Source organism: Scyliorhinus canicula, chromosome 6, assembly GCF_902713615.1.
Source record: "Scyliorhinus canicula chromosome 6, sScyCan1.1, whole genome shotgun sequence".
In the NCBI taxonomy this organism is placed as follows: domain Eukaryota; kingdom Metazoa; phylum Chordata; class Chondrichthyes; order Carcharhiniformes; family Scyliorhinidae; genus Scyliorhinus; species Scyliorhinus canicula.
The window spans coordinates 10,924,830-10,948,873 of record NC_052151.1 but is presented as its reverse complement, the minus strand read 5'-3'; the positions used below and the strand labels follow the sequence as shown (position 1 = coordinate 10,948,873).

The window sequence follows — 24,044 nt, the reverse complement described above, 5'->3', positions numbered from 1 at the left end:
CGGGAGTCACCGATCTCGCCAGATTGGCCTCATCCAGGTGCTGAGTAGCACTGGTCTCCACAAGGGGAGACCAAGCGTGATGGCAACTCTTGGGGACTCAGAGGCCATTGGAGCCCTCCTCGACGGAATGGACAGGGCAGTGCCTTGGCACTCCCCCATCTCCTGGGCACCCTGGCAGTGGAAACTGGCACTGCCAGGGTGTCAGGGGCACTGCCCAGGTTCCAGGTTGGAAGTATCAGGGTTCCAGGATTGGTACTGCCAAGGATCGGGATCTGAGGAGGGGCATGCCATGAAAGTGGGGAGTGAAGGGTAGGTATGAAGAGTGGGGGTGAAGGAGGAAGTCCTGAAAGGGGGAAGGGCTGAAACAGAGACATAAAAGAAACTGACTGTAAAAGTTTCTGTCGATAGGTGAATAGAAAAAGATTAGTGAAGACAAATGTAGGTCCCTTACAGTCACAAACAGTAGAATTTATAACGGGTGACATAGAAATGGCTGAGTAACTAAATACACTTTGGTTCTGTTTTTACAAAGGAATACACAAATAAGACGGCAGCATGGTAGCACAGTAGATAGCACAGCCCAGGGTCCCAGGTTCAATTCCCGGTTTGGGTCACTGTCTGTGCAGTGTCTGCACTTTCTCCCTGTGTGTGCATGGGTTTCCTCCGGGTGCTCTGATTTTCTCCCACTGTCCAAAGATGTGCGGGTTAGGTGGATTGGCCATGCTAAATAGCTCTTTGTGTGTCTAAAAGGGTTGGGTGAGGTTACGGGGATTGAGTGGAGGTGTGGGCTTGGATAGGGTGCTCTTTATAAGGGCCTATGCAGACTCGATGTGCCAATGGCCTCCTTCTGTACTGCAAATTGTCAATGTGGGGGAACGCAGGGTTTAGTGAGAGGGAGTAACTGAAAGCGATCGATATTATTAGAGAAATGGTGTGGGGGAAATTGATGGGTTTGAGGACTGATAAATCCCCAGGGCCTGATAATCTACACCCCAGCATTCTTAGAGAAGTGGCTCTAGAAATAGTGGATGGGTTGGTGGTCATCCTCCACAATTCTATACACTCTGAAACAGTTCCTGCAGATTGGAGTGTAGCTAATGTAACCCCATTGTTTAAAAAGGGAGGTCGAGAGAAAGCAGGGAATTATAGACCAGTAAGCCTGACATCGATAGTGGGGAAAATTCTAGATTCCATTATTAAAGATTTTATAGTAGAGCACTCGGAAAACAGTGGCAGGATTGAACAGCGTGGATTTATGAAGGAGAAACCATGGTTGACAAATCTGCTGGAATTCTTTGAGGATGTAATTAGTAGAGTTGATGAGGGGGAGCCAGTGGATGTGGTGTATTTGTACTTTCCAAAGGTTTTCAACAAAGTTCACATAAGAGATTAGTGTGTAAAATATGCGATTTGGGGTGGTGTATTGTGGTGGATAGAAAACTGGTTGGTAGACAGGAAACAGATCTTTTTCCAAATGGCAGGCAGTGACTAGTGGGTATCGGTGCTGGAGCCCCAGATATTCACAATTTTTATCAATGATTTAGATGAGGGAACAAAATGTAACATCTTTGCAGATGACACAAAGCTGGATGGGAAGGTGAGCAGGACCATAGGCTGTCACTAAGCACCGCCTGCCCACTGTGCCCCTGCTCCCATCCATCCTGCCCCGGACAGGGAGGCACAACCCCCGCTTTGCAAAGAGTACCCATGGTACACCACAGCTACAGTCCCAATGGATGCCCACCCCCTGGCCCAGCCTCATTCATTGGTGCTGCCCATATGCATGCCACCAAGCATGGTGCTGGCCTGTGACACATGGTGGCCTCCCCCACCCCATAATGGGGTGCCTGGATAGCACACGGTCCACCCAAGGAGGACACCCTCAGTAGACCCCGCAGGGATGCACAGGACAGGGATAACAGGGTGTTGTGCTGGCATCGATAATGCCAGGCATCGGTAGGTGGTCTGGTTTGAGGCTCCCTGGTAGCAGGCACCAACGGGGCCAGGGACACGGTACAGAAGGCAGAATGTTGGGAGGAACAGCCAGGGGTGGGAAGGGGGGTGGGGGGTGTGACATGCAGGGGCTACACTGCAGACCAAGGCCACCGTGTAGCCCGTTGGAACTGGGTGGGCACTTGGAGTACGCATTCTTCCAATGTGACTCACCTTTACCCCCTGCAGGCAATGGATTTCGGAGTCCACTCAGGAATGGTTGGCAGCTGCCTGGCTGCATGAGCAGGAGCTGCTCAGAGAGGCCCCAGCTGAACAGGAGGCTGCCCCAGAGGAGCAGGGGTCAGCAGGTGAGGATAGAGAGCCGGCTGCACACAGGCCAAGGAGGAGGTGGGAAGAAGGTGCTGCATCATGGCCTCGTACATCAGCCGCGCCTGTCATTTCAGGATGTGCTGAACCGAGCGTGTCGCTGAAGATTACAGCTGAGCAAGGAGACCATGCGACATCTATGCCAGGCGATTGCGCACCTGGAACCGTGGGGGAATGGGCGAGGATACCCGCTCCCGGTGGCCATCAAAGTGATAGAACATAGAACATAGAACACTACAGCGCAGTACGGGCCCTTCGGCCCTCGATGTTGCGCCGACCTGTGAAACCATCTGAAGCCTATCTGACCTACACTATTCCATTTTCATCCATATGTCTATCCAGTGACCACTTAAATGCCCTTAAAGTTGGCGAGTCTACTACTGTTGCAGGCAGGGCGTTCCACACCCCTACTACTCTCTGAGTAAAGAAACTGCCTCTGACATCTGTCCTATATCTCTCACCCCTCAATTTAAAGCTATGTCCCCTCGTGTTGGTCATCACCATCCGAGGAAAAAGACTCTCACTGTCCACCCTATCTAACCCTCTGACTATCTTATATGTCTCTATTAAGTCACCTCTCAGCCTTCTCCTCTCTAACGAAAACAACCTCAATTCCCTGAGCCTTTCCTCGTAAGACCTTCCCTCCATACCAGGCAACATCCTAGTAAATCTCCTCTGAACCCTTTCCAAAGCTTCCACATCCTTCCTATAATGTGGTGACCAGAACTGCACGCAGTACTCCAGGTGTGGCCGCACCAGAGTTATGTACAGCTGCAGCATGACCCTGTGGTTCCGAAACTCAATCCCCCTGCTTATAAAGGCTAGCACACCATATGCCTTCTTAACAGCCCTATTAACCTGGGTGGCAACTTTCAAGGATTTATGTACCTGGATGCCGAGATCTCTCTGTTCATCTACACTACCAAGAATCTTGCCATTAGCCCAGTACTCTGCATTCCTGTTACTCCTTCCAAAGTGAACCACCTCACACTTTTCCGCATTAAACTCCATCTGCCACCTCTCAGCCCAGCTCTGCAGCTTATCTATGTCCCTCTGTATCCTATAACATCCTTCAGCACTATCCACAACTCCACCGACCTTCGTGTCATCTGCAAATTTACTAACCCATCCTTCTACACCCTCTTCCAGGTCATTTATAAAAATGACAAACAGCAGTGGCCCCAAAACAGATCCTTGCGGTACACCACTAGTAACTGAACTCCAGGATGAACATTTGCCATCAACCACCACCCTCTGTCTTCTTTCAGCTAGCCAATTATTGATCCAAACCGCTAAATCACCTTCAATTCCATACTTCCTTATTTTCTGCAATAGCCTACCGTGGGGAACCTTATCAAACGCCTTACTGAAATCCATATACACCACATCAACAGCTTTACCCTGATCCACCTGTTTGGTCACCTTCTCAAAAAACTCAATAAGGTTTGTGAGACATGACCTACCCTTCACAAAACCGTGTTGAGTATCGCTAATCAACTTGTTCTTTTCAAGATGATTATAAACCCTATCTCTTATAACCTTTTCCAACATTTTACCCACAACCGAAGTAAGGCTCACAGGTCTATAATTACCAGGGTTGTCTCTACTCCCCTTCTTGAACAAGGGGACAACATTTGCTATCCTCCAGTCTTCCGGCACTATTCCTGTCGACAAAGACGACATAACTATCAAGGACAAAGGCTCTGCAATCTCCTCCCTGGCTTCCCAGAGAATCCTAGGATAAATCCCATCTGGCCCAGGGGACTTATCTATTTTGACATTTTCTAAAATTGCTAAAACCTCCTCCTTTTGAACCTCAATTCCATCTAGCCTGGTCGACTGAACCTGAGTGTTCTCCTCGACAACATTGTCTTTCTCCAGTGTAAACACTGACGAAAAATATCCATTTAATGCTTCCCCTATCTCCTCTGATTCCACACACAACTTTCCACTACTATCCTTGATTGGCCCTAATCTTACTCGAGTCATTCTTTTGTTCCTGATATACTTATAGAAAGCCTTAGGGTTTTCCTTGATCCTATCCGCCAACGACTTTTCGTGTCCTCTCCTCGCTCTTCTTAACTCTCCCTTTAGGTCCTTCCTGGCTAACTTGTAACTCTCAAGTGCCCTAACTGAGCCTTCATGTCTCATCCTAACATAAGCCTTCTTCTTCCTCTTGACAAGTGCTTCAACTTCCTTAGTAAACCACGGCTCCCTTGCTCGACAACTTCCTCCCTGCCTGACAGGTACATACTTATCAAGGACACGCAGTAGCTGTTCCTTGAAAAAGCTCCACATTGCGATTGTACCCATCCCCTGCAGTTTCCTTCCCCATCCTATACCTCCTAAATCTTGCCGAATAGCATCATAATTGCCTTTCCCCCAGCTATAATTCTTGCCTTGCGGTATACCTATCCCTGCCCATTGCTAAAGTAAACATAACCGAGTTGTGATCACTATCACCAAAGTGCTCACCTACATCTAAATCTAACACCTGGCCGGGTTCATTACCCAGTAACAAATCCAATGTGGCCTCGCCCCTTGTTGGTCTGTCTACATACTGTGTCAGAAAACCCTCCTGCACACACTGCACAAAAACTGACCCATCTATAGTACTCGAACTATAGTATTTCCAGTCAATATTTGGAAAGTTAAAGTCCCCCATACAACTACCCTGTTACTCTCGCTCCTGTCAAGAATCATCTTTGCAATCCTTTCCTCGACATCTCTGGGACTATTCGGAGGTCTATAGACAACTCCCAACAGGGTGACCTCTCCTCTACTGTTCCTAACCTCGGCCCATACTGCCTCAGTAGACGAGTCCTCAAGCGTCCTTTCTACCGCCGTAATACTTTCCTTGATTAACAATGCCACACCCCCCCCTCTTTTACCATCCTCTCTGTTCTTACAGAAACATCTAAATCCTGGAACCTGCAACAACCATTCCTGTCCCTGCTCTACCCATGTCTCCGAAATCGCCACAACATCGAGATCCCAGGTACCAACCCATGCTGCAAGCTCACCCACCTTATTCCGGATGCTCCTGGCGTTGAAGTAGACACACTTCAAACCAGCGTCCTGCTTGCCGGTGCCCTCTTTCGAACTTTTAACCCTATCCCTGACCTCACTACTCTCAACATCCTGTACACTGGGACTACAATTTAGGTTCCCATCCCCCTGCTGAATTAGTTTAAACCCCCCCGAAGAGCACTAGCAAATCTCCCCCCCAGGATATTGGAACCCCTCTGGTTCAGGTGAAGACCATCCTGTTTGTAGAGGTCCCACCTACTCCAGAATGAGCCCCAATTATCCAGGAAACCAAAACCCTCCCTCCTGCACCATCCCTGTAGCCACGTGTTCAACTCCTCTCTCTCCTTATTTCTCACTTCGCTAGCACGTGGCACGGGTAACAACCCAGAGATAACAACTCTGTTTGTTCTAGCTCTCAGCTTCCACCCTAGCTCCCTGAATTTCTGTCTCAAATCCCCATCTCTCTTCCTACCTATGTCGTTGGTACCTATGTGGACCACGACTTGGGGCTGCTCCCCCTCCCCCTTAAGGATCCCAAAAACACGATCAGAGACATCACGAACCCTGGCACCTGGGAGGCAACATACCAACCGTGAGTCTCTTTCGTTCCCACAGAACCTCCTGTCTGTTCCTCTAACTATGGAGTCCCCAATGACCAATGTTCCTCTTCTCCCTTCCCGTCTGAGCAACAGGGACAGACTCTGTGCCAGAGACCTGCGCCCTATTGCTTACCCCTGGTAAGTCTTCCCCCGCAACAGTATCCAAAACGGTATACTTGTTATAGAGGGGAACGACCACAGGGGATCCCTGCACTGCCTGCCGGTTCCCTCTCCCTCCCCTGACGATAACCCATCTACTTTCTTCTTTTACCTGAGGTGTGACTACCTCCCTATAACTCCTCTCAATAACCTCCTCCGCCTCCCGAATGATCCGAAGTTCATCCAGCTCCAGCTCCAGGTCCCGAATGCGGCTCTCGAGGAGCTGGAGTTGGGTGCACTTCCCGCAGATGTAGTCAGAAGGGATACTAGAGGTGACCCTTTCCTCCCACATTCTGCAGGAGGAACATTCAACTGCCCTAGCCTCCATTCCCTGAGTCTCCCTGAGCCTTTTTGCCATGTTGTCCTTCCAGGCACTGAATAGGGACCTGTCTGGGATCTCGCAGGTGTCTGTACGCAGGTGTATCCACACTCTCATGAATGCCATATAGGTCAGGGCAGCACAATGTGTCAACCTCAATCTGGACTGAGCCTACCAGTTTGCCCTGACAGCAGGATTCGCCGCCATCACAGACATGCCCCGGGCAGCATGCACAACACATTCATTTTATTTTTGTTCATGGGATGCGGGCGTTCATTGCCCATCTCTAATTGTCCTTGAGGGGTAGTTAAGAATCAACCACATTGCTATGTGTTTGGAGTCACATGTAAGGATAAGTCACTAGGTAAGGATGGCCGATTTCCAAAAGGACATTAGTGAACCCGAAGGATTTTTATAACAATTGACAATAGTTTCAAGGTCATCATTAGACCTTTAATTCCAGTTTTTTATTGAATTCAAATTTTATAATCTGCAGGTTCACTAATGTCCTTTTGGAAATCGGCCATCCCTACCTAGTGACTTATCCTTACATGTGACTCCAAACACAAATTCGAACCTGGGTCTCCAGAGCATTACCTTGGGTCTCTGGTTAACAACTCTGGTGATAATACCACTAAGCAATCACCTTCCCTCACTCGTTGGTGCCCAACATCTTTGAGGTACACCCTTGGGTGAGGGGTTGGCTTTTGGGTGACAGGGGTTATCCGCCCTGGTTGTGGCTAATGGTGCCTAGTCTGAGGCAAACCATTACAACGATGCCCATGCAGCGACCAGGGACTTTCGCTAGTTCTGTTGGGGAGGATTTAAATGTGGCAGGGGGATGGGATTCCAGGAGTAGGATCAGATAGGTCAAAATCAGATCAGGAAAATGGGGGTAGAATGTCAGCTAGTAATGTAGAAGATGTAATGATAGACTTGGAATTACAGGAGAAGCAAAGTTTAAAAAGTTTCCAGCAAGGGAAAATGGTGGGGTTAACCTGTTTGTACTTCAATGCAAGGAATATTACAAGGTAGACGAGTTAAGGGCACAGATAGACACATGGCAGCAGGATGTCGTTGCTGTAACCTGGCTAAAGGAGGGGCAAAATTGGCAGCTCAATAGAGTTTTCAGATACGATAGAGTGGGAGATAGAAAAGGAGGGGGAGTAGCACTAATGGTTAAAGAATCATTTCCAGAAGTGAGAAGGGATGGTATGGAAATGGGTCACAAATAAGGCTTTAATGGTTTAGTTCAGAAGTAAAAAAGGGGCAGTCATACTACTGGGAGTATACTACAGACTCCCAAATTGTGGAAGGGACTTGGAAGATTAAATATGTCGGCAGATTTCTGACTGTAAGAACAAGAGGGCAATAATAGTCGGAGATTTTAACTATCCCAATATAAACTTCGATTCAAACAATACAAGGGGAAGTGAGGGCAAAAAATTCATGCAGTTTGTCACTTTTTTCAACCAGTTAGTGACAAATCCAATGAGAGGAGATGCAATTCTAGACCGAGTAGTGGGGAACAAAGAAGGACAAAGAAGTGAAGTGACAGTTGGCGACCATTTCGGGGATAGTGATCAGAATTAAAGTTTGTTTTAACATAAAAGATACCAATTGGTTAGAGTCATCACTTTTGGGGTGAAGTAGCATTTCCTCACAGTTTGACAAATTGCAAATTGTTTGGAGTTTCTGGACTGGCAGCCTATCAAAGCATGGGGCTTGGTCCAGTATCCTAACCACAGCATATCAAACCTCGGGCCTTCAATACTTTGTTTAAAGTTTAGAGAGTGAAATCTGCCATTATGTCCTCAGAGAGTCTGAAACTCTGAGGAAACAATAATTAATTAAATAGTTCAGCTTGTTAGAAAGATTAAAATTAAAACGTAAGCGTGGAATTTGATGAATTTTGTTTTCAAACTGTTGTCTCGGGCAGGAAAAGCCTGTCAGCGGCTCCCGCCAAATCTTCAAGAACCTTGAAAAAAAAGTGGATGGGCAGGACCCATGACATCATGCTGGTGTGGCAGGTTCTCAAGCAACCTTGACCCCTGACCAATTGGGGTGCCTTTGATCTGAAAAAAAAAAGGATTTCCCACAGATACGGACCCCCCAGCAAAGGGGCAGTGCCCGGGCATGGCCTTCCCCTCCCACGCCGCTGGGGCCTCTACCTACCTGAGCGCCCCTGGCGAGGACTGTTCGGCAGGTTCCCGTTGGTCCAGGCCTGTTGTAAACCCCACCAATGTGATGTCACGGCGATGGGAGGAGCACCTCCTTACACGGGAGGAATAATACAAGAAGGAAGCTCGCTAATGATATTTAAATATATGGTAATAGAGTTTGTGACCTTTCATGACAGAAAGCTGACTGAGATGACAGGTATAAATGAAGAAATCTTTAAACATGACAGCAAAATAGTCAAAGACACTTTAACAAAAACTTTGATCTGTGGAAATATGCAATGGTTGGCTTGTAGCACATGAAAATCACTGACTGAAAAGAAACTTAACAAATATAAATGTGTGTCTGAGCCAGTCTCACCGTCGGCTGATCCACCAGGAAGCTTATAAGATTTATACCATCTGTATATGGAATTTTCTTTCTCTGTAGCTCTGATTCCCAAATGACTTTGAGCAAGATATCTCTGAAAGTTTGATTGAAGGGACCACTATATGAGAGAAAACCAGTGGCCAACAGCACGTCTCCCACTAATCTAAAAAAGCAAAGGATAAACAGAAATGGATAGAGAGCAAAAGCAGAGGATGTCAGTGAGAGATGAACAACAACATCCTTAAACTGCAGGATCTGTAAAACACAATGGATTTTTCTAGGTTAATTTGGGAAATGTTGAACTATCTGGGGCTATAAAACCTGTTGTTTGGTTCTATTTTGGAACCAAAATGCTGTGGTTACCTCTGGGGAACATTCCAACATGGGCAATGCTGGGCAGTACCTTTGAGGGGTCATTTGTCCAAATGTTTGTCTGACATATACAGACACAGAGTGATGTTAGTCAGGGTGCATTGCTGATCCGCTGCCAGCCCTGTCGTTTTCCACTTCACCAGCTCTCTCGTGTGCACACACAGCCAAACATGTGCCCAGCTATTTAAAGGGATCATCAACAACCTATGATGCGACCATCAATTTACTCGGACATAAGTAGAAGTAAACCGTGGCTTTAATCAACTTAGAACAGTTCCTGCCTGCGACTGATCCAATACTGAGAACCGCCTACAGGTTGACTGCTCTTTATACCTCCCTTCAAGGGGAGGAGCCATGGGCGGAGCCCATACATGCCCCAACATGTTCCCCTATGGATAATGCCACACAATAGCCCATAGGATAAGCCCACAAGGGCAACAGCATGGCACAGATACAAATACCATGGAAATAGCACAGATACAAATAAATGGTGGATTATTGGCATAATACATTCACCACATTCACCCCCTGTTAAAAAATGAAGTCCGACGGGGGTGACGGGTTCATAAGTTCAGCCAGTCCGGTGCACGGATTGTGCGCTGTGATCACCGAAGCTGTGGCATTGTTGCTGGCCCGGGTGTCGAACTCGTCCGTGCTGGCAACGGTAGTGAGGGCGCCGTTTTCCACGACGTAGCCGAGGATGGCTAGTCTGGTTGTGTGGAAAACACATTTCTCCTTGTTGTACGTGAGGTTTAGGGGGCGAAATTCTCCGCACCCGCGGAAAATCGTAAAACCGTCGTAAAAATCGGGAGCGTTTTACGACGGTCGCGAAGGCTTCATTTCCCGACGGATTCACTTCCTGGAAATGGGCTAGTAGCGCGGCCGCGTCAATTACGTGCGTGATGACGACGGAACGCGGCGACGACACAATCACGCCCACGTGACGCCGCCCGACGCCGTAAAAAGGCGCGGGCGACCACAGAATCTATCGGGCAGGATGTCGGAGCCGAGGAGAGCTGCTCCTCGCTTTGTTGATGCTGACGTTGAGGCGCTGCTCGATGCCGTGGAGCAGAGGAGGGGCATCATCCGCCCGCGGAGAGGGCATCGCCAACCTGCCAGCGCGGTACGCCAGGCCTGGCGTGACGTGGCTGCTGCCGTCAGTGCTGTGGGGCAGACCCCTCGCTCAGCTGAGCAATGTAGGAAGAAGCTACATGAGCTCACCAGGTCTGCCAGGGTAAGTGCCATGAGGGTGCCCCCTAGTCACAACCATCCCTCCCCCTTAACTTAAGCACCCCCCCCCCCCCCCCCCGGCACGGGAGGGGGGGAGGGGGATTGGGGCAGAGTTATTTGAGGATGGTTCACAAAGTTGTCGCAGACCCAGCGCTCTGGCCCCGAGGAGAGATGCAATCGTCTTATGACAACTTGACCCCCCCAAACTGTGCCAGTATCTGAACGGACTGCTGATACCTTCCGTTTTGTAATGATCTACCTATGTTCCCTCCCCCAACAGGCCAAGGCCGCTCACAACCACCGTGAGCGGCACAAGACTGGAGGGGGTTCGCCCAACCTGCACCCCCTCAGCACCTTTGAGCAGAGGGCCCTGGGTCTTGTTGGGGGGTCTGCCACCCGCGATATCGCGCTATGCGAGGTTGGCGGAACTGCAGCAAGTGAGACAACCCTCCCTGACAAACACTCACCCCTCCCCCATCCTCTGTCCCTTCACACACCCTGCCCACTGGGACCGTCCAGCGGCCTGCCGAGCAAATCAAAATAACCCGTCTCATTCTCTTCCCTAGGACGTGATGCCGAACGACCAGGGCCGTCTGCCTCCAGACGGAGACAGGAATCTGCCGCCACCTCACCCGGGGCCTCACAACAGAGGGTGCCCGATCAGCGGGCAGCCCCATCCGCCCCAACCCAATCTGCGGACCAGGACGCACAGAGGGTTCGAAGTCCACAACCACCAGAAATGGCCAGGGACAACCCTCCTGACGCTGAGCAGCCCCACACCCTGGAGGAGGCCCTAAACATTGAGAGCGTCGGGCTTGCGGCACTGCTTTCTCCCACCACATCCATCATCCCAGAGACACACACCCCGGCGGGCCTATTTAGTGATGAGTCTCCTGGGGCACAGTCTGGTTGGCACATCACAGCTGAGCAGGTACAGCAGGTGGAGGTCGGAGCAACAGAGGGCCCGGACTCGCGGAGGCCAGACCAGGCCCAGGATGCAGCTGGCTCCCAGACGTTTTCTGAGTTCCTGGAGTTTATCAACCCACCCGCACAGCCGATGCCTCAGGAAACCCAGGGAAACAATGACGGGATGAGGGCTTCCTTCCAGACTCTGCAGACGCTGTTAGAGGAGTCGAACCGCGTCCAAGAGCAGGGAGTGGTGCCGCTCATGGCAGAGACCCAGTCCGACACCGCACGGGTGGCATCCGCGGTGGAGGCAATGGGTCAGGTTATGCAAGACGTTGGGGTTAATGTGCACGCGTCATCCTCGGCCCTGGACAGGGTTGCCCTCTCACAGGCAGCAATGTGCCAGAGCCAAAACGACATTGCCGGCGCCCTGCGGGCCATGGCTGAGTCTCAGCAGGTCATTGGCCAGTCGCAGCACGCCATGGCACAGTCCCAGCAGTCGATAGCACAGTCCCAGCAGTCGGTCGCGGAGACCATCAACCGCCTGACACATGTGCTGGATGGCGTCGTGCACACACAGGTTGAGGTCGCACAGTCCCTGGTGGGAATGTCTAACTCCCTGGACTCCGTCTCTGCAAACCTTCGGATCCTGGTGGATACCGTTGCAGGCCTCCAGGACTGGCAGCGCCAGGTGTCGGTGGTGCGACGGGGCACCTCCCCGCTCGCACCTCTGTCCCAAAGTGAGGCCCGGGGGCCACCGGGCTCCCCGAGGGAGGAGGAGGTTTCGGGGTCCGTCCCATTAAGGCCATCACGGGACGTCCCGGAATTCTCGGCCTCCCCCCGTCCCATCCCTGGTGCATCGGGTGGGCAGCAGGCAGAGCAGGGTGGCACAATGTCACCCGAGACGCCCGCAGAGCAGCCTGGCCCATCAAGGCCGGGTCGCCCCAGGAAACGCTTAGCCAAGGAGAAACGAGTCGAGGGGGGCGATTCACAGCAATCCTCCTCCACTCCTGCTGTATCATCTGGGGATTCACTTAGACGTAGTGGTAGGGCCCCTAAGGCAACTAAGATAGACACTGAGTAAGTTGGCACGGGTGAAGGGCACAGTTTAGTTGTAGGGGCTAGGGCACCTGTAAATAATTGTTAATATTAAACGCACTGTTCCACCTTACTTGTAATACCGTGTGATTGTTCCACAGCCACAGGAATCGTGATGGTGACCGAGTGTCGCTGGGGTTGACGGGTGGTGAAACCTCGGTGCCGGGTGTGCAGTCCCTGCCCCTACCCCCTCCCACAGCTAGCCCACGCGGGCATGTGATGGAGTGTCAGTGACGAACTCAGCGGCCACCAAAGTGGATGGTTCAGCTATTGCCATGGGTCAGACCAGTGGCGTGCAGAGGTCTGGTGATGCCCGGGGCAAATCTTGATTGTATGCCCCAAAGACTCAAGTATAAGGCCTAATATACTGAGAAATATTATGAGAAAGGAAAACATTTTGAATATATAAACACAGATGAAACATGAAATAAACGCTTTATTCGATTTTAATATAAATCAATCAAATTTATTAAGTTCTTTTCCCCAAATGATACCTCCTGTCACAAAACAACTGAGTTACTTCACTTTTTACATCAGCTGTGAGAAATTCTTTTTCAATGCTTATTAAAGCCAGGTTGGTCAGTAGCTCCTGTGACATAGAAGACCTCAGATATGTTTTTATTAATTTCAGTTTTGAAAATGACCTTTCACAGCTTGCGACTGAAAATGCGATTGTAAGCAGTAATCTGTATGAAACACACAGCGTCGGAAAGACATCCCTCCCATACTGCAGTAAAGACTCCAGAGCATCTTTAGGATCAGGGGGAACTCTATTCCCTCCAGCTCGAAAGAGCATCACAAAATCAATAATTTTGTCATATAACTGAATTGCAACCACATCATTGTCATAATAATTTGCAAAGTCTGAACATTCCTTTTTTAATTTCTCTCTTTCTTGTTCATCTTCAATCACTCCTGAATTCAAGTTCAGAAGAAAAGAAAATCGGTCACTGAGTCTTTGAAGACGGACACTGCGGTCTTCAATTTCAGTTTTTAATCTGTTCACAATCTCTACCATTACTCTATTCATTTCTTCTTGTGCCGTCAGTCCACTATCTCTTGCTGACTCTCCAGGCATTATTCTTCTTCTCCTTGTTCGTGCAATTGGTATTCCCCAATTTTGACAATATTCATTGGCTAAATCTATTCCATTGTGGATAATTTCGTCATTCTTCAAATTCAAGATATGAATAAGTCCTCTCAGATCACAAGAAGCTTCATGGAACCCCATTTTCGGATCCTGCAAACGTTTTGAGACTTTATCCACTGATGATAAAACTGAGTACCAAAAATTTAATAAAGCTATAAACGGGAACTGTTGAATAGAGTTCAGTAGCGATCCTGCATCAGATTTAGTTTCCCTTGAAAATTCTCCTTCCAGCAGGTGTTGAAGGCTTGCAATAACGTTGTCACACTCTTCGTGGATTACTTGCACAGCATCATGGCTGGAACTCCATCTTGTGTCACACTGTCTTTTCACAGTCCGAGTGACAAATGATTTTAACACTTCCCAACGAGAAGTAGATGAAGAAAAAAAAGTAAAGAGTTTTTCTGGAATGCCAAAAAATGTAACAACAGGTTGCACCTCACTTGCATGGACACAGGACAAATTGAGGCTGTGGTTCTCGCAGTTCACAAACACAGCTTTTGGGTTAACTTCAAGAATTTTTTGTTGAACACCTCCTCTCACTCCAGCCATAACTGCTGCGTTATCATATGCTTGACCACGACAGTCATTCATGGAAATTTTGTCTTCTTCCAATTTTTCCTGAATTTTATTTACCAGGCTGACTGCATCTTTCTTGTTGACTTGAAAAAATCCCAGAAATGTCTCCTTTATTTCTACTTTTCTGTTTTCATCAATATGAACGTAACGCAGAATTTCAGAAACCTGATCTTTATGGGCAATATCTGGAGTTGAATCCAGCATTATGCTAAAATATTTTGCGTCCTTAATTTCGGAAATTATATTTTTCTTGACAGTTTCACCAAGAAGATTGATTATTTCGTTTTGAATTCTGTTGGACAAGTAGGTGACACTTTTTGGTTTCTCTTTCCCTCTCTGCAAGTGTTTTGCTAAGATATTTGGCCAAAAGTCTGATTGTTGCTAGAAAGTTTCCTGTATTTTCACTGACTGTCTCCCCTGGCTCTGATAACCCAGATATTCCTTCTCCTCGATGTCCACGATAGGCCAGATTCTGTTTTGCCAGAAAGGATATAACCTCGACAATCCGTTCAGTTATAGCTTTCCATCTTTTCTTTTCAGCAGACAATTGCTGTTGAAGTTCAGCATCTATCGTAGTTGAATGATGGAGTCGAACTACGAGGTTCAGGTATTCCCTCATGTGAGCTCTATGAGAAGGGCTTTTTTCATGGTCAGGTATTGTTGGATTTAATTTTCTCCAAGTGGAGAAACCGTCTTCCTTTCCAAAGTTTAACACAGATGACAAATGCTCCTTTGAAAACAAAAAGCAAACAAAACAGTAGCATGCTTTCCGATATGGAGAGTATAACAACCATTTTCTCTCTACAATTTCTCCGTTTGTGGAAACTTTATCAAACCGCTGTTTGGAAAATGATCTCCCATCCTTCTCAGCAAATGGACCACTTTTATTCTGATATCTTTCAGGGCCATGTTGTAATATTGTCATCTTCAAATGATCTGGAATCGGTTTCTTCAAACAGCCAAAATCGCTTCTTTGCAAAAATATGCAAAAATCTTCTTTATTTTCTTCACATGGATCATCATCCTGACAACGAGACTGAGGAGAGAGAGTATTATGTTCTGACCGAGCTGAATCCGTATCAGAAAAATCCTTCTCTGCACCCACATCATCTTTTACTTCTCCAGGTTCTCCTACTTCTTTACTTCTTTTTATCCATGCATCTAATGCCCCTCTTTGATGGGACTCTTCTTCGACTCTGGCCCTCTTTTTTTTCCTGTTCTGTGCTCCACTCGGTTGTACACGAAATACTCGTAACATTTCATTTTCTATCTCAAAAACCGTAAGACGCATGAGAAAATGGGAAGGAAATGGTAAACAATCGGTCAGTTGCAGACGGATAAACCATATTTCATTTCTTTGTTCCTTCGTATCAAATTATTTCACACTGATTCTCCACTGATAATTTTGTGCAATTTATATCATAGATTTGCAAATTAGTGGTATCTGTATTCGAATATTAGCATGTTAAGGAATAAATGTCTCCTATTCCGAGATTAAATGCCATAGCAGTCCTCTGATCATCCAGGCTTCACTCTTACTACATCCCACGTAAATATTTCATTAAATATCGCCAAAAAACCTATAAAAACCGTAGTTACACCTGTTCTAGAGCTATTCACTGACATGAGTAGGTAAAAGAACTAATCTAGATGCACAAAAAGCAGAAGAAAAGACGAGTTATGACTCGAGGAAACGCAGGAACGAACAGCCATGTCTGCTTGTTGCTTTTGATGGTTGCACCACGTACATCATCCGCATGCGTGTGGGGGGGATGGGGAGAAGGACCATTTTCTCTAGACAGAAAGGGTACACCATGTTAAAGGAATAAAGGGCTAACAACTGCCTCTGCAGTGTGGTGAGCCTCCAAAAATTGATTTATCACCGCTGAAATTTTAAAATTACTATCTTATTTCCTTCTCTGGGGCAGCACAGTGGCCTAGTGGTTAGCACAACCGCCTCACGGAACTGAGGTCCCAGGTTCAATCCCGGCTCTGGGTCAATGTCCGTGTGGAGTTTGCACATTCTCCCCGTGTCTGCGTTGGTTTCGCCCCCACAACCCAAAAAATGTGCAGAGTAAGTGGATTGGCCACGCTAAATTGCCCCTTAATTGAAAAAAATAATTGGGTAATCTAAATTTTTTTTTAAATTTAAAAAAAAAAAAAAAAAAATTTTTTTAAAAAAAAATTTTTTTTTTTCCTTCTCTGATTGGATGCCCCCATCCAATGGATGCCCGGGGCCAATGCACCGTCGGCCCCCCCCTCTGCACGCCACTGGGTCAGACTCTCTCTAACGATTCTGAGCTCACAGCTCTTCGCAGAGCGGGCTGTCATCATTCCACATGGCACTGATCACACCCGCTGACACAGCCATCAATGTTGTGCCATACCGTCTGGACCCAGTGATAAGCGTGATGTCGAAGTGGAGCAGTGTACACTGAGAGGGGGGGGGGTTGTGGTGGTGGCAGTTGTGTGGTGACCCTCTGCATGACTAGCGATGCAGGTGGTGGTTTGGTGTTCATCGGGGACGTCACATGCGATGCGCGAACTGTGCTGCCACCAGGGCGTCGCGTGCCCGCCGTCCTTGCCGGGTCCGTCGTGCCGCCTCCTGGACATCACCAGCACCTGGGTCGTGTCTGCGTTCTGCGCCCGCCACTCCGCCAGCCTCCTCCTCCTCCCTCGCCTCCTCCTCCTCCTCCTCCTCCTCCTCCTCCGTGCTGGCACCACTGCCACTAGCTTCTCCCTCCGCCTCCTGCAGCAGGTCATCTCCCCTCTGCATCGCGATGTTGTGCAGCGCACAGCAGACCACTACAATGCGAGCAACCCTTTCGGCCTGGTACTGCAGGGCCCCTCCGGAGCGGTCCAGGCACCTGAATCTCATCTTCAGGAGGCCAAGGCAGCGCTCCACCACACCCCTGGTTGCTGCATGGGCCTCGTTGTATCGTGTTTCCGCATTGGTCTGAGGCCTCCGTATAGGCGTCATCAGCCAAGACCTCAGCGGATAACCCCTGTCGCCTAGCAACCTGCCCCTCAGCCGGGGGGGACGTCCCCAAACATCGCAGGTATGAACGACTGCGCCAGTATGTAGGAGTCATGCACACTCCCTGGGAACCTTGCACAGACGTTCATGATCCTCATGTGGGGGTCGCATACCACCTGGATATTCATGGAGTATGTCCCCCTCCTGTTTGTGAACACTTCCTTGTCCACAGCAGGGGGGCGCATGGAGACGTGAACACAGTCGATTGACACCTGAACCCTCGGTATCCCGGCCACACTGGCAAATCCACGAGCTCGTGAGTCTTGACTTGCTTGGTCCTCGGGAAAGGTGATGTAGCGGTCCGCGATGGCATAGAGGGCGTCGGTCACATCCCGGATACACCTGTGGACCGATGACTGGGAGATCCCAGAGACGTCCCCGTTCGGAGACTGGAAGGAGCCGGTAGCATAGAAGTTCAGAGCGACCGTCACCTTGATGGCAACCGGGATCGCGTGTCCTCCCCCCGTTCCACGTGGGGCGAGGTGCGACAGGAGTTGGCAGATATGTATCACCTTCTGCCAACTCAGCCGGAGTCTCCTCCTGCAGGTGATGTCCGGCATTGTTAGGAAAGAGACCCGGACACGGTACACCCTCGGCTTTGGTCGTCGCCTCTGGCGCCGTGGCTGCACCCTCACTCTCTCCTCTTCCTCTTCCTCCTCCTCCTCCTCCTCCTCCTCCCCCCCCCATGCTGCTCGACGACTGGCAACTCCTCGGCCCTTCCCTCTGCTGCTGCAGCTGGCCCTGCATCCACTGCGGGTTGTGGGTGTGGATGCTGCTGCATCTCCAAATCCAGTAGAGCGGCCCCAACCACTGCGCAGAACATAGCCGTTCTGTTCCCATACATCGTGCTAACCTACAGAAGGGTGGTGGGGGCAGAGAAACGGGACATGTTAGACGGACGTTAGTCGACACCTCGGCAGCCGCCAGCCATGGGATACCAGTGTGTCCCGGTGGCCTGGTCGCGCTGCTGACACGCGGTCAGCCTAACCCCTGGTCACTTTCTGCATCCAACGGCCAGTAAACTATGTCCTCCTCACGGGTGCGTCAGTGGCCTGTGTCCGGAAGCCACAGGGCAAACAGCGGCCGTGTCCTCGTCACCTGCACACCATGGCATGGTGGCAGACATTTTGTTACGGGGTTGGACGGCTCACTCTCTACCTAACCCCCCCCCCTCCGTCGCCCCCCACTGCCCCCTCCGTCGCCCCCCACTGCCCCCTCCGTCTCCCCCACTGCCTCCCCCGTCTCCCCCACTGCCTCCCCCGTCGCCCCCACTGCCTCCCCCGTCGCCCCCACTGCCTCCCCCGTCGCCCCCACTGCCTCCCCCGTCGCCCCCACTGCCTCCCCCGTCGCCCCCACTGCCTCCCCCGTCGCCCCCACTGCCTCCCCCGTCGCCCCCACTCCCCCCGCTCTGGACCCCCTCCCATTCTCAGGGATGCCTTCCCCGTTGTGGCCAGACTCGAGCGGTGCGCTGAGCGGTGCGCTGAGCGGTGCGCTGAGCGGTGCGCAGAGTGGTGCCATGACCTCCTCCAAGCTGTCGTCAGCCAGGCCGACTGGTTGACGAATTTAAAAAGCAGGTGTGTTTCACGACGTGCAAACAGGGCGCCATGACGTCGGGACTTCGGCCCATCCAGGCCGGTGAATAGCGGGGGGGGGCTATCAGTGGCGATTCTGGTCGTGTCAGGGGCGAGAAGGAGGCGTTTGTCGAGAATGGCGACTCCGACATTTTGCGGGGTTCGGAGAATAGCGGGAGGGCGTCGGAACAGCGTCGCCGTAAAAATTTCCGACGCCCGCTATTCTCCGAACCGTCGTGAGTCCGGAGAATCGCGCCCAGGGTTTGGGCGGTTTGGAAAAGTCTGTGGAGGTTGGTGTCGTGGTCCTGCTGATCATGACCGCAGATGGTGACATTGTCCAAGTACGGAAATGTGGCCCGTAGCCCGTACTGGTCCACCATTCGGTCCATTGTTCTTTGGAACACCGAGACCCCGTTCGTGATGCCAAAGGGAACCCGGAGGAAGTGGAAGAGGTGGCCGTCTGCCTCAAAAGCCGTGTAGTGGTGGTCCTCCGGGCGGATTGGGAGCTGGTGGTACGCAGACTTCAGATCCACCGTGGAGAACACCCGGTAGTGTGCGATCTGGTTTACCATGTCTGCAATCCGGGGAAGGGGGTACGCATCGAGTTGCGTATACCAGTTTATGGTTTGGCTGTAATCTCCAACCATCCGGTTCTTTTCCCCGGTCTTGACGACCACCACCTTAGCTCTCCAGGGGCTATTGCTGACCTCGATGATTCCCTCCTGCAAGAGTCGCTGGACCTCGGACCTGATAAAAGTCCTGTCCTGTATGCCATACCGCCTGCTTCTGGTAGCGACTGGTTTGCAGTCAGCGGTGAGGCTTGCGAAGAGTGGGGGAGGGTCGACTTTTAGGGTCACGAGGCTGAATATAGTGAGTGGGGTAGGGGCCTCCCGAACTTCAGGGTAGGCTCTTGAGGTTGCATTGGAAATCTAGTCCCAATAGGGGAGGAGCGCAGAGGTCTGGGAGCACATATAATTTAAAATTGGCGTACTCAGCGCCCTGTATTGCTAAGGTTGCGGTAGTGCACCTTTGGATTTGCACCGAGTGCGACCCAGAGGCGAGGGAGATGGTTTGGTGAGCATGGAAAATTGTGAGCGAGCAGCGTCTTACCATGTCCGGGTGAATGACGCTCTCTGTGCTCCCGGATTCGAAAAGGTAAGGCGCTTGTGCCGGTTTACCCGGGCGGTCATCATAGAGCTCCGGAGGTGCTTGGGTCGCGACTGGTCCAGAGTGACCGCGCTGAGTCACGGGTAGCCGGCGTGGTCGGAAGTGCTGGGGAGGCTTCCCGATGGCTGCCCTTGTTGATCGTACGCGTCGAGCGGCGTAGCAGATGGCGGCCAAGATGGCGGCCTCCGTTGGTCGATCGTGGCGGGCCGTGAGGAAGATGGCGTCCAAGATGGCAGCCCCCATGGATCGCACGTGGCCGGCCACGTGGGGAAGGATGGCCAAGATGGCGGCCCCTGTGAGTCGCACGTGCTGTGAGGGCTGGAAGATGGCTGCCCCCACGGATAGCACGAGGCCGATGACGCATCTGCAGGGGGCGGAGTCAGCAGACATGCTGCCACACTGCGGGGTCTGTGGGCCTGTGAGTCTGAGGATTAGGAGTTAGAGTTCTTGGACCTGGCCAGGCAAACTTTGGCGAAATGTCCTTTTCTCCCACAGCTGCTGCAGTTCACGTTACGGGCCGGGCAGTGCTGCTGGGGACGTTGGGACTGGCTGCAGAAATTGCAGGGTAGTCCCCCATGATGGGCGGGTGGCCACATGGCACAGGCCTGGGGTAGTCTTTGGTCGGGGGTCCACGAGGGGGTCGCGTGGTCAGCCGGGAACGCGTTAAGGCTCTGGAACGCTACTTCCAGAGAGGAGGCTAACTTTACCGTCTGATCCAGGCCAAGGGCCCCCTTTTCGAGTAGGCGCTGTCTCACGTAGTTGGACCGGACTCTCGCCACGTAGACGTCTCGGACGGCGAGTTTCATATGTTAGTGGCCGTAACGGCCTGGTAGTTGCAGCTGCGTGCGAGGACTTTGAGGTCGCGTAGGTAGTCTTCTAGTGATTCCCCAGGACGCTGGCGACGAGTGGTGAGGATGTGTCACGCAGACCTCGTTCACGGACTGCACATAGAGGCGTTCGAGCATCGCGAGGGCGTCTGCGTAGGAGGAGGCCTCGTCGAGTTGAACAGAGATTCGATGGTTCACCTGTGCGTGGAGGTGGCTCAGCTTCTGTTCGTCGGTGATGGAAGGTGTGGAGAAGGCTGTGAGATCGGCCTTGAAGCAGCAAAGCCAGTGCGAAAAAAATTCTTTTGCCTCCGCGGCCTGCGGATCGAGTTCCACTCGGTCAGCTTTGAGGGCCGATTCCATAGTTGCGTTTAAGTTGATTAAATTGATGCGACCATCAATTCACTCGAGACAAGAGTAGAAGTAAACCGTGGCTTTAATCAACTTAGAACAGTGTCTGCCTGTGACTGATCCAATACTGAGAACCGCCTACAGGTTGACTGCTCTTTATACCTCCCTTCAAGGGGAGGCGCCATCGGCGGAGCCCATACATGCCCCAACATGTTCCCCTATGGATAATGCCACACAATGGCCCATAGGAGAAGCCCACTAGGGCACAGATAAAAATACAAGGGCAACAGCACAGATACAAATACAATGGTGGATTATTGGCATAATACATTCACCACAACCTACCAGTTCATTCTGATTAATATATTGTGCCTCTTTATGAAAGTGCTTCATGGTTTGGTTAAAGTTAGCAAAGATTGCAGTAAAGATTGCTGCACGAGAGGGACCAGCTTGTGACTGCAAGGCTTCTGGCCAGACCACAAGTGCTTCTTTTCCTGCTCCTGCACAGTTATCTCTGGCTCCCCCAAGAAGCTATCCTTGACTCACTCCTATTTCTTTACTATATATTGTCCCTTGATAACATCAGCCAACACAGGGCGGTGCGGTGGCACAGTGGTTAGCACTGCTGCCTCATGGCTCCAGGGACCTGTGTTCAATTCTGTCCTCGGGTGACTGTGTGGAGTTTGCACGCTTTCCCCGCGTCTGCGTGGGTTTCCTCCGGGTGCTCCGGTTTCCTCCCACAGTCCAAGGATGTGCGGGTTAGGTGGATTGGTTATGCGAAATTGCCCCTTAGTATCCAAAAAGTTAGGTGGGGTTACTGGGTTACGGGGATGGGGTGGAGGCGTGAGCATTGGTGAGGTGCTCTTTCCAGGGGCCAGTGCAGACTCGATGGACCGAATGGCCTCCTTCTGCACTGTAAATTCATGAAAAGCACAGCATTAGTTTCCACTTTTATGCTGTTGACACCCACCTCTACCTCACCAATACCTCACCAGGCCTCCCCTGTTACAAATTATCAGACTACTTATCTGTCAGTTAGTATCAGATAAGCAGCAATTTCATTCAAATAAACATTGGGAAGGCTGAAGCCATTGTTTTCAGTTCTGTTCCAAATTCCATTCCCTTACTTCCCCATGGCCTTTCTCTGGTAACAGTTTCAGATTAAGTCTGTCCATTCCCAATCACAGGGCCGGATTTACTGGCTGTTCATGCCGATGGGAAATTCTGGTCCCATGTTGGAGCACCAGTTTCCCAGCAATGTGGGCTGCTATCAATGGGAATTCCCTTTGACAATGGTGGGACTGGTAGATCCCGCTGGCAGGCCGCCTCTGTCGGTTGGTCGATAAAGTCTGCTCACAATATTTTACCCCAAAACTGTTGACCCTATATTCAGGCTGTTACTAAGGCCCATTTAAACCTCTGGAACATCACTCAATGTTTCCCTGTCTCAGCTTATCTGCTACTAAATCCCTCATTTGTGTCTTTGTTGCCACTCAGTATGACTATTCCAATGCACTGTTTTCCTATATTCTACCCTCGTAAAATTTAGGTCATCTGAAACTTGGGTGGACCATGTCTTAAGTTGCCCGAAGACCCATTCATCCAACATCTCACTGGATTCACTGACCTACACTGGCTTTCAGTAAAGTGACATTAAAATTCTCATTCTTGTTTTCAACTTGCTCTATATCCTCATGCCTTCCTGTTTCAATTATCTCCTTTTGTCCCTTGAGATTCTGGCCTCTTCACTGATTTTCATTGTTCTGCCATTGGTGACCGGTCCTATTTCCCAAGCTCCTCAAATCCATTCATCACCTTAGTTTCCTCTTTAAGAGATTCCTTAAAACCTATCTCTTTTACAAAGCTTTTGGTGATCTACCCCAAACAGGCAGGATTTTCTAGTCGTGCCCACCCCAAGATCAGAAATGTTCACCTAAAGTCATTAAATGGTCCATCAATTTGTCCACCCCACCCACGACAATTCCCCAGGCAGACGGGATCAGAGAATCTACACACTATCTCCCTATATGGCTTTTGTCATAGTTTGTTTTGTAGCGTCCCTGTCGAGCACTTTGGGACATTTTACCATATTAATGGCACTAAATAAATATAAGTTGTTGCTGTCACTCTAGTTGCAATTCCTTTCGGGCACCAGCATGAGGCAGGTGTAGTAAAGGCAACAAAGAAGATGACAAGTTGAACATAAGAACATAAGAAATAGAGCAATGTAGACTACATGGCCTGTTGCTCCTGCTCTACCATTCGATAGGATCATGGCTAATTTGGGGCTTTGATTCTATTTTTCTGTCCATTCCCCATATCACTTGTTTCCCTGAGCGACAAATAGTCTGTCTATCCCAGTTTTAAATGCATTCAATGATGGAGTATCGACAACTCTCTGTGGGAGAGAATTCCAAAGATTCACAACCCTTAGAGTGAAGTAATTTCTCCTCATCTCAGTCCTAAATGAGCAGCCCTTTATTCTGAGACTGTGGCTCTGTGTTTCAGATTTCCTGGCCAATGGGAACAATCTCTCCGCATCCACCCTATCCAGCACCTTCAGAAAATTAAGGGCGCGATTCTCCCAAAACGGGAGAAATCGTAAGGCGGGCGTCAAACCCGGGCGGGTTTGACGCCAGCGCGCCCTTTCCCGACCGGGAACCGATTCTGGTCCCCGGTCGGGGCTAGCAGCCCGACGCCGTAAGCTCCGGCATCACGGGCTTAACGAATTTCGTTAAGCCCGCTTGCCGGAGTTAGCGCCGGCTGACGCGTCATATGACGTCAGC

The 24,044-nt window shown here is 50.3% G+C and overlaps 1 protein-coding gene across 6 annotated transcripts in view; it reads right to left on the bottom strand.

The window, feature by feature from the left end:
- Positions 1-24,044, bottom strand: part of LOC119966976 (dynein heavy chain 8, axonemal-like) — a 1,648,910-nt gene that overhangs the window by 155,636 nt on the left and 1,469,230 nt on the right. For all 6 annotated transcript variants that reach the window (XM_038798944.1, XM_038798946.1, XM_038798947.1 and 3 more), the window contains one exon: positions 8,968-9,139. In XM_038798944.1, coding sequence (XP_038654872.1) covers positions 8,968-9,139 — 172 coding nt within the window. The remainder of the gene's footprint in view (positions 1-8,967; positions 9,140-24,044) is intronic.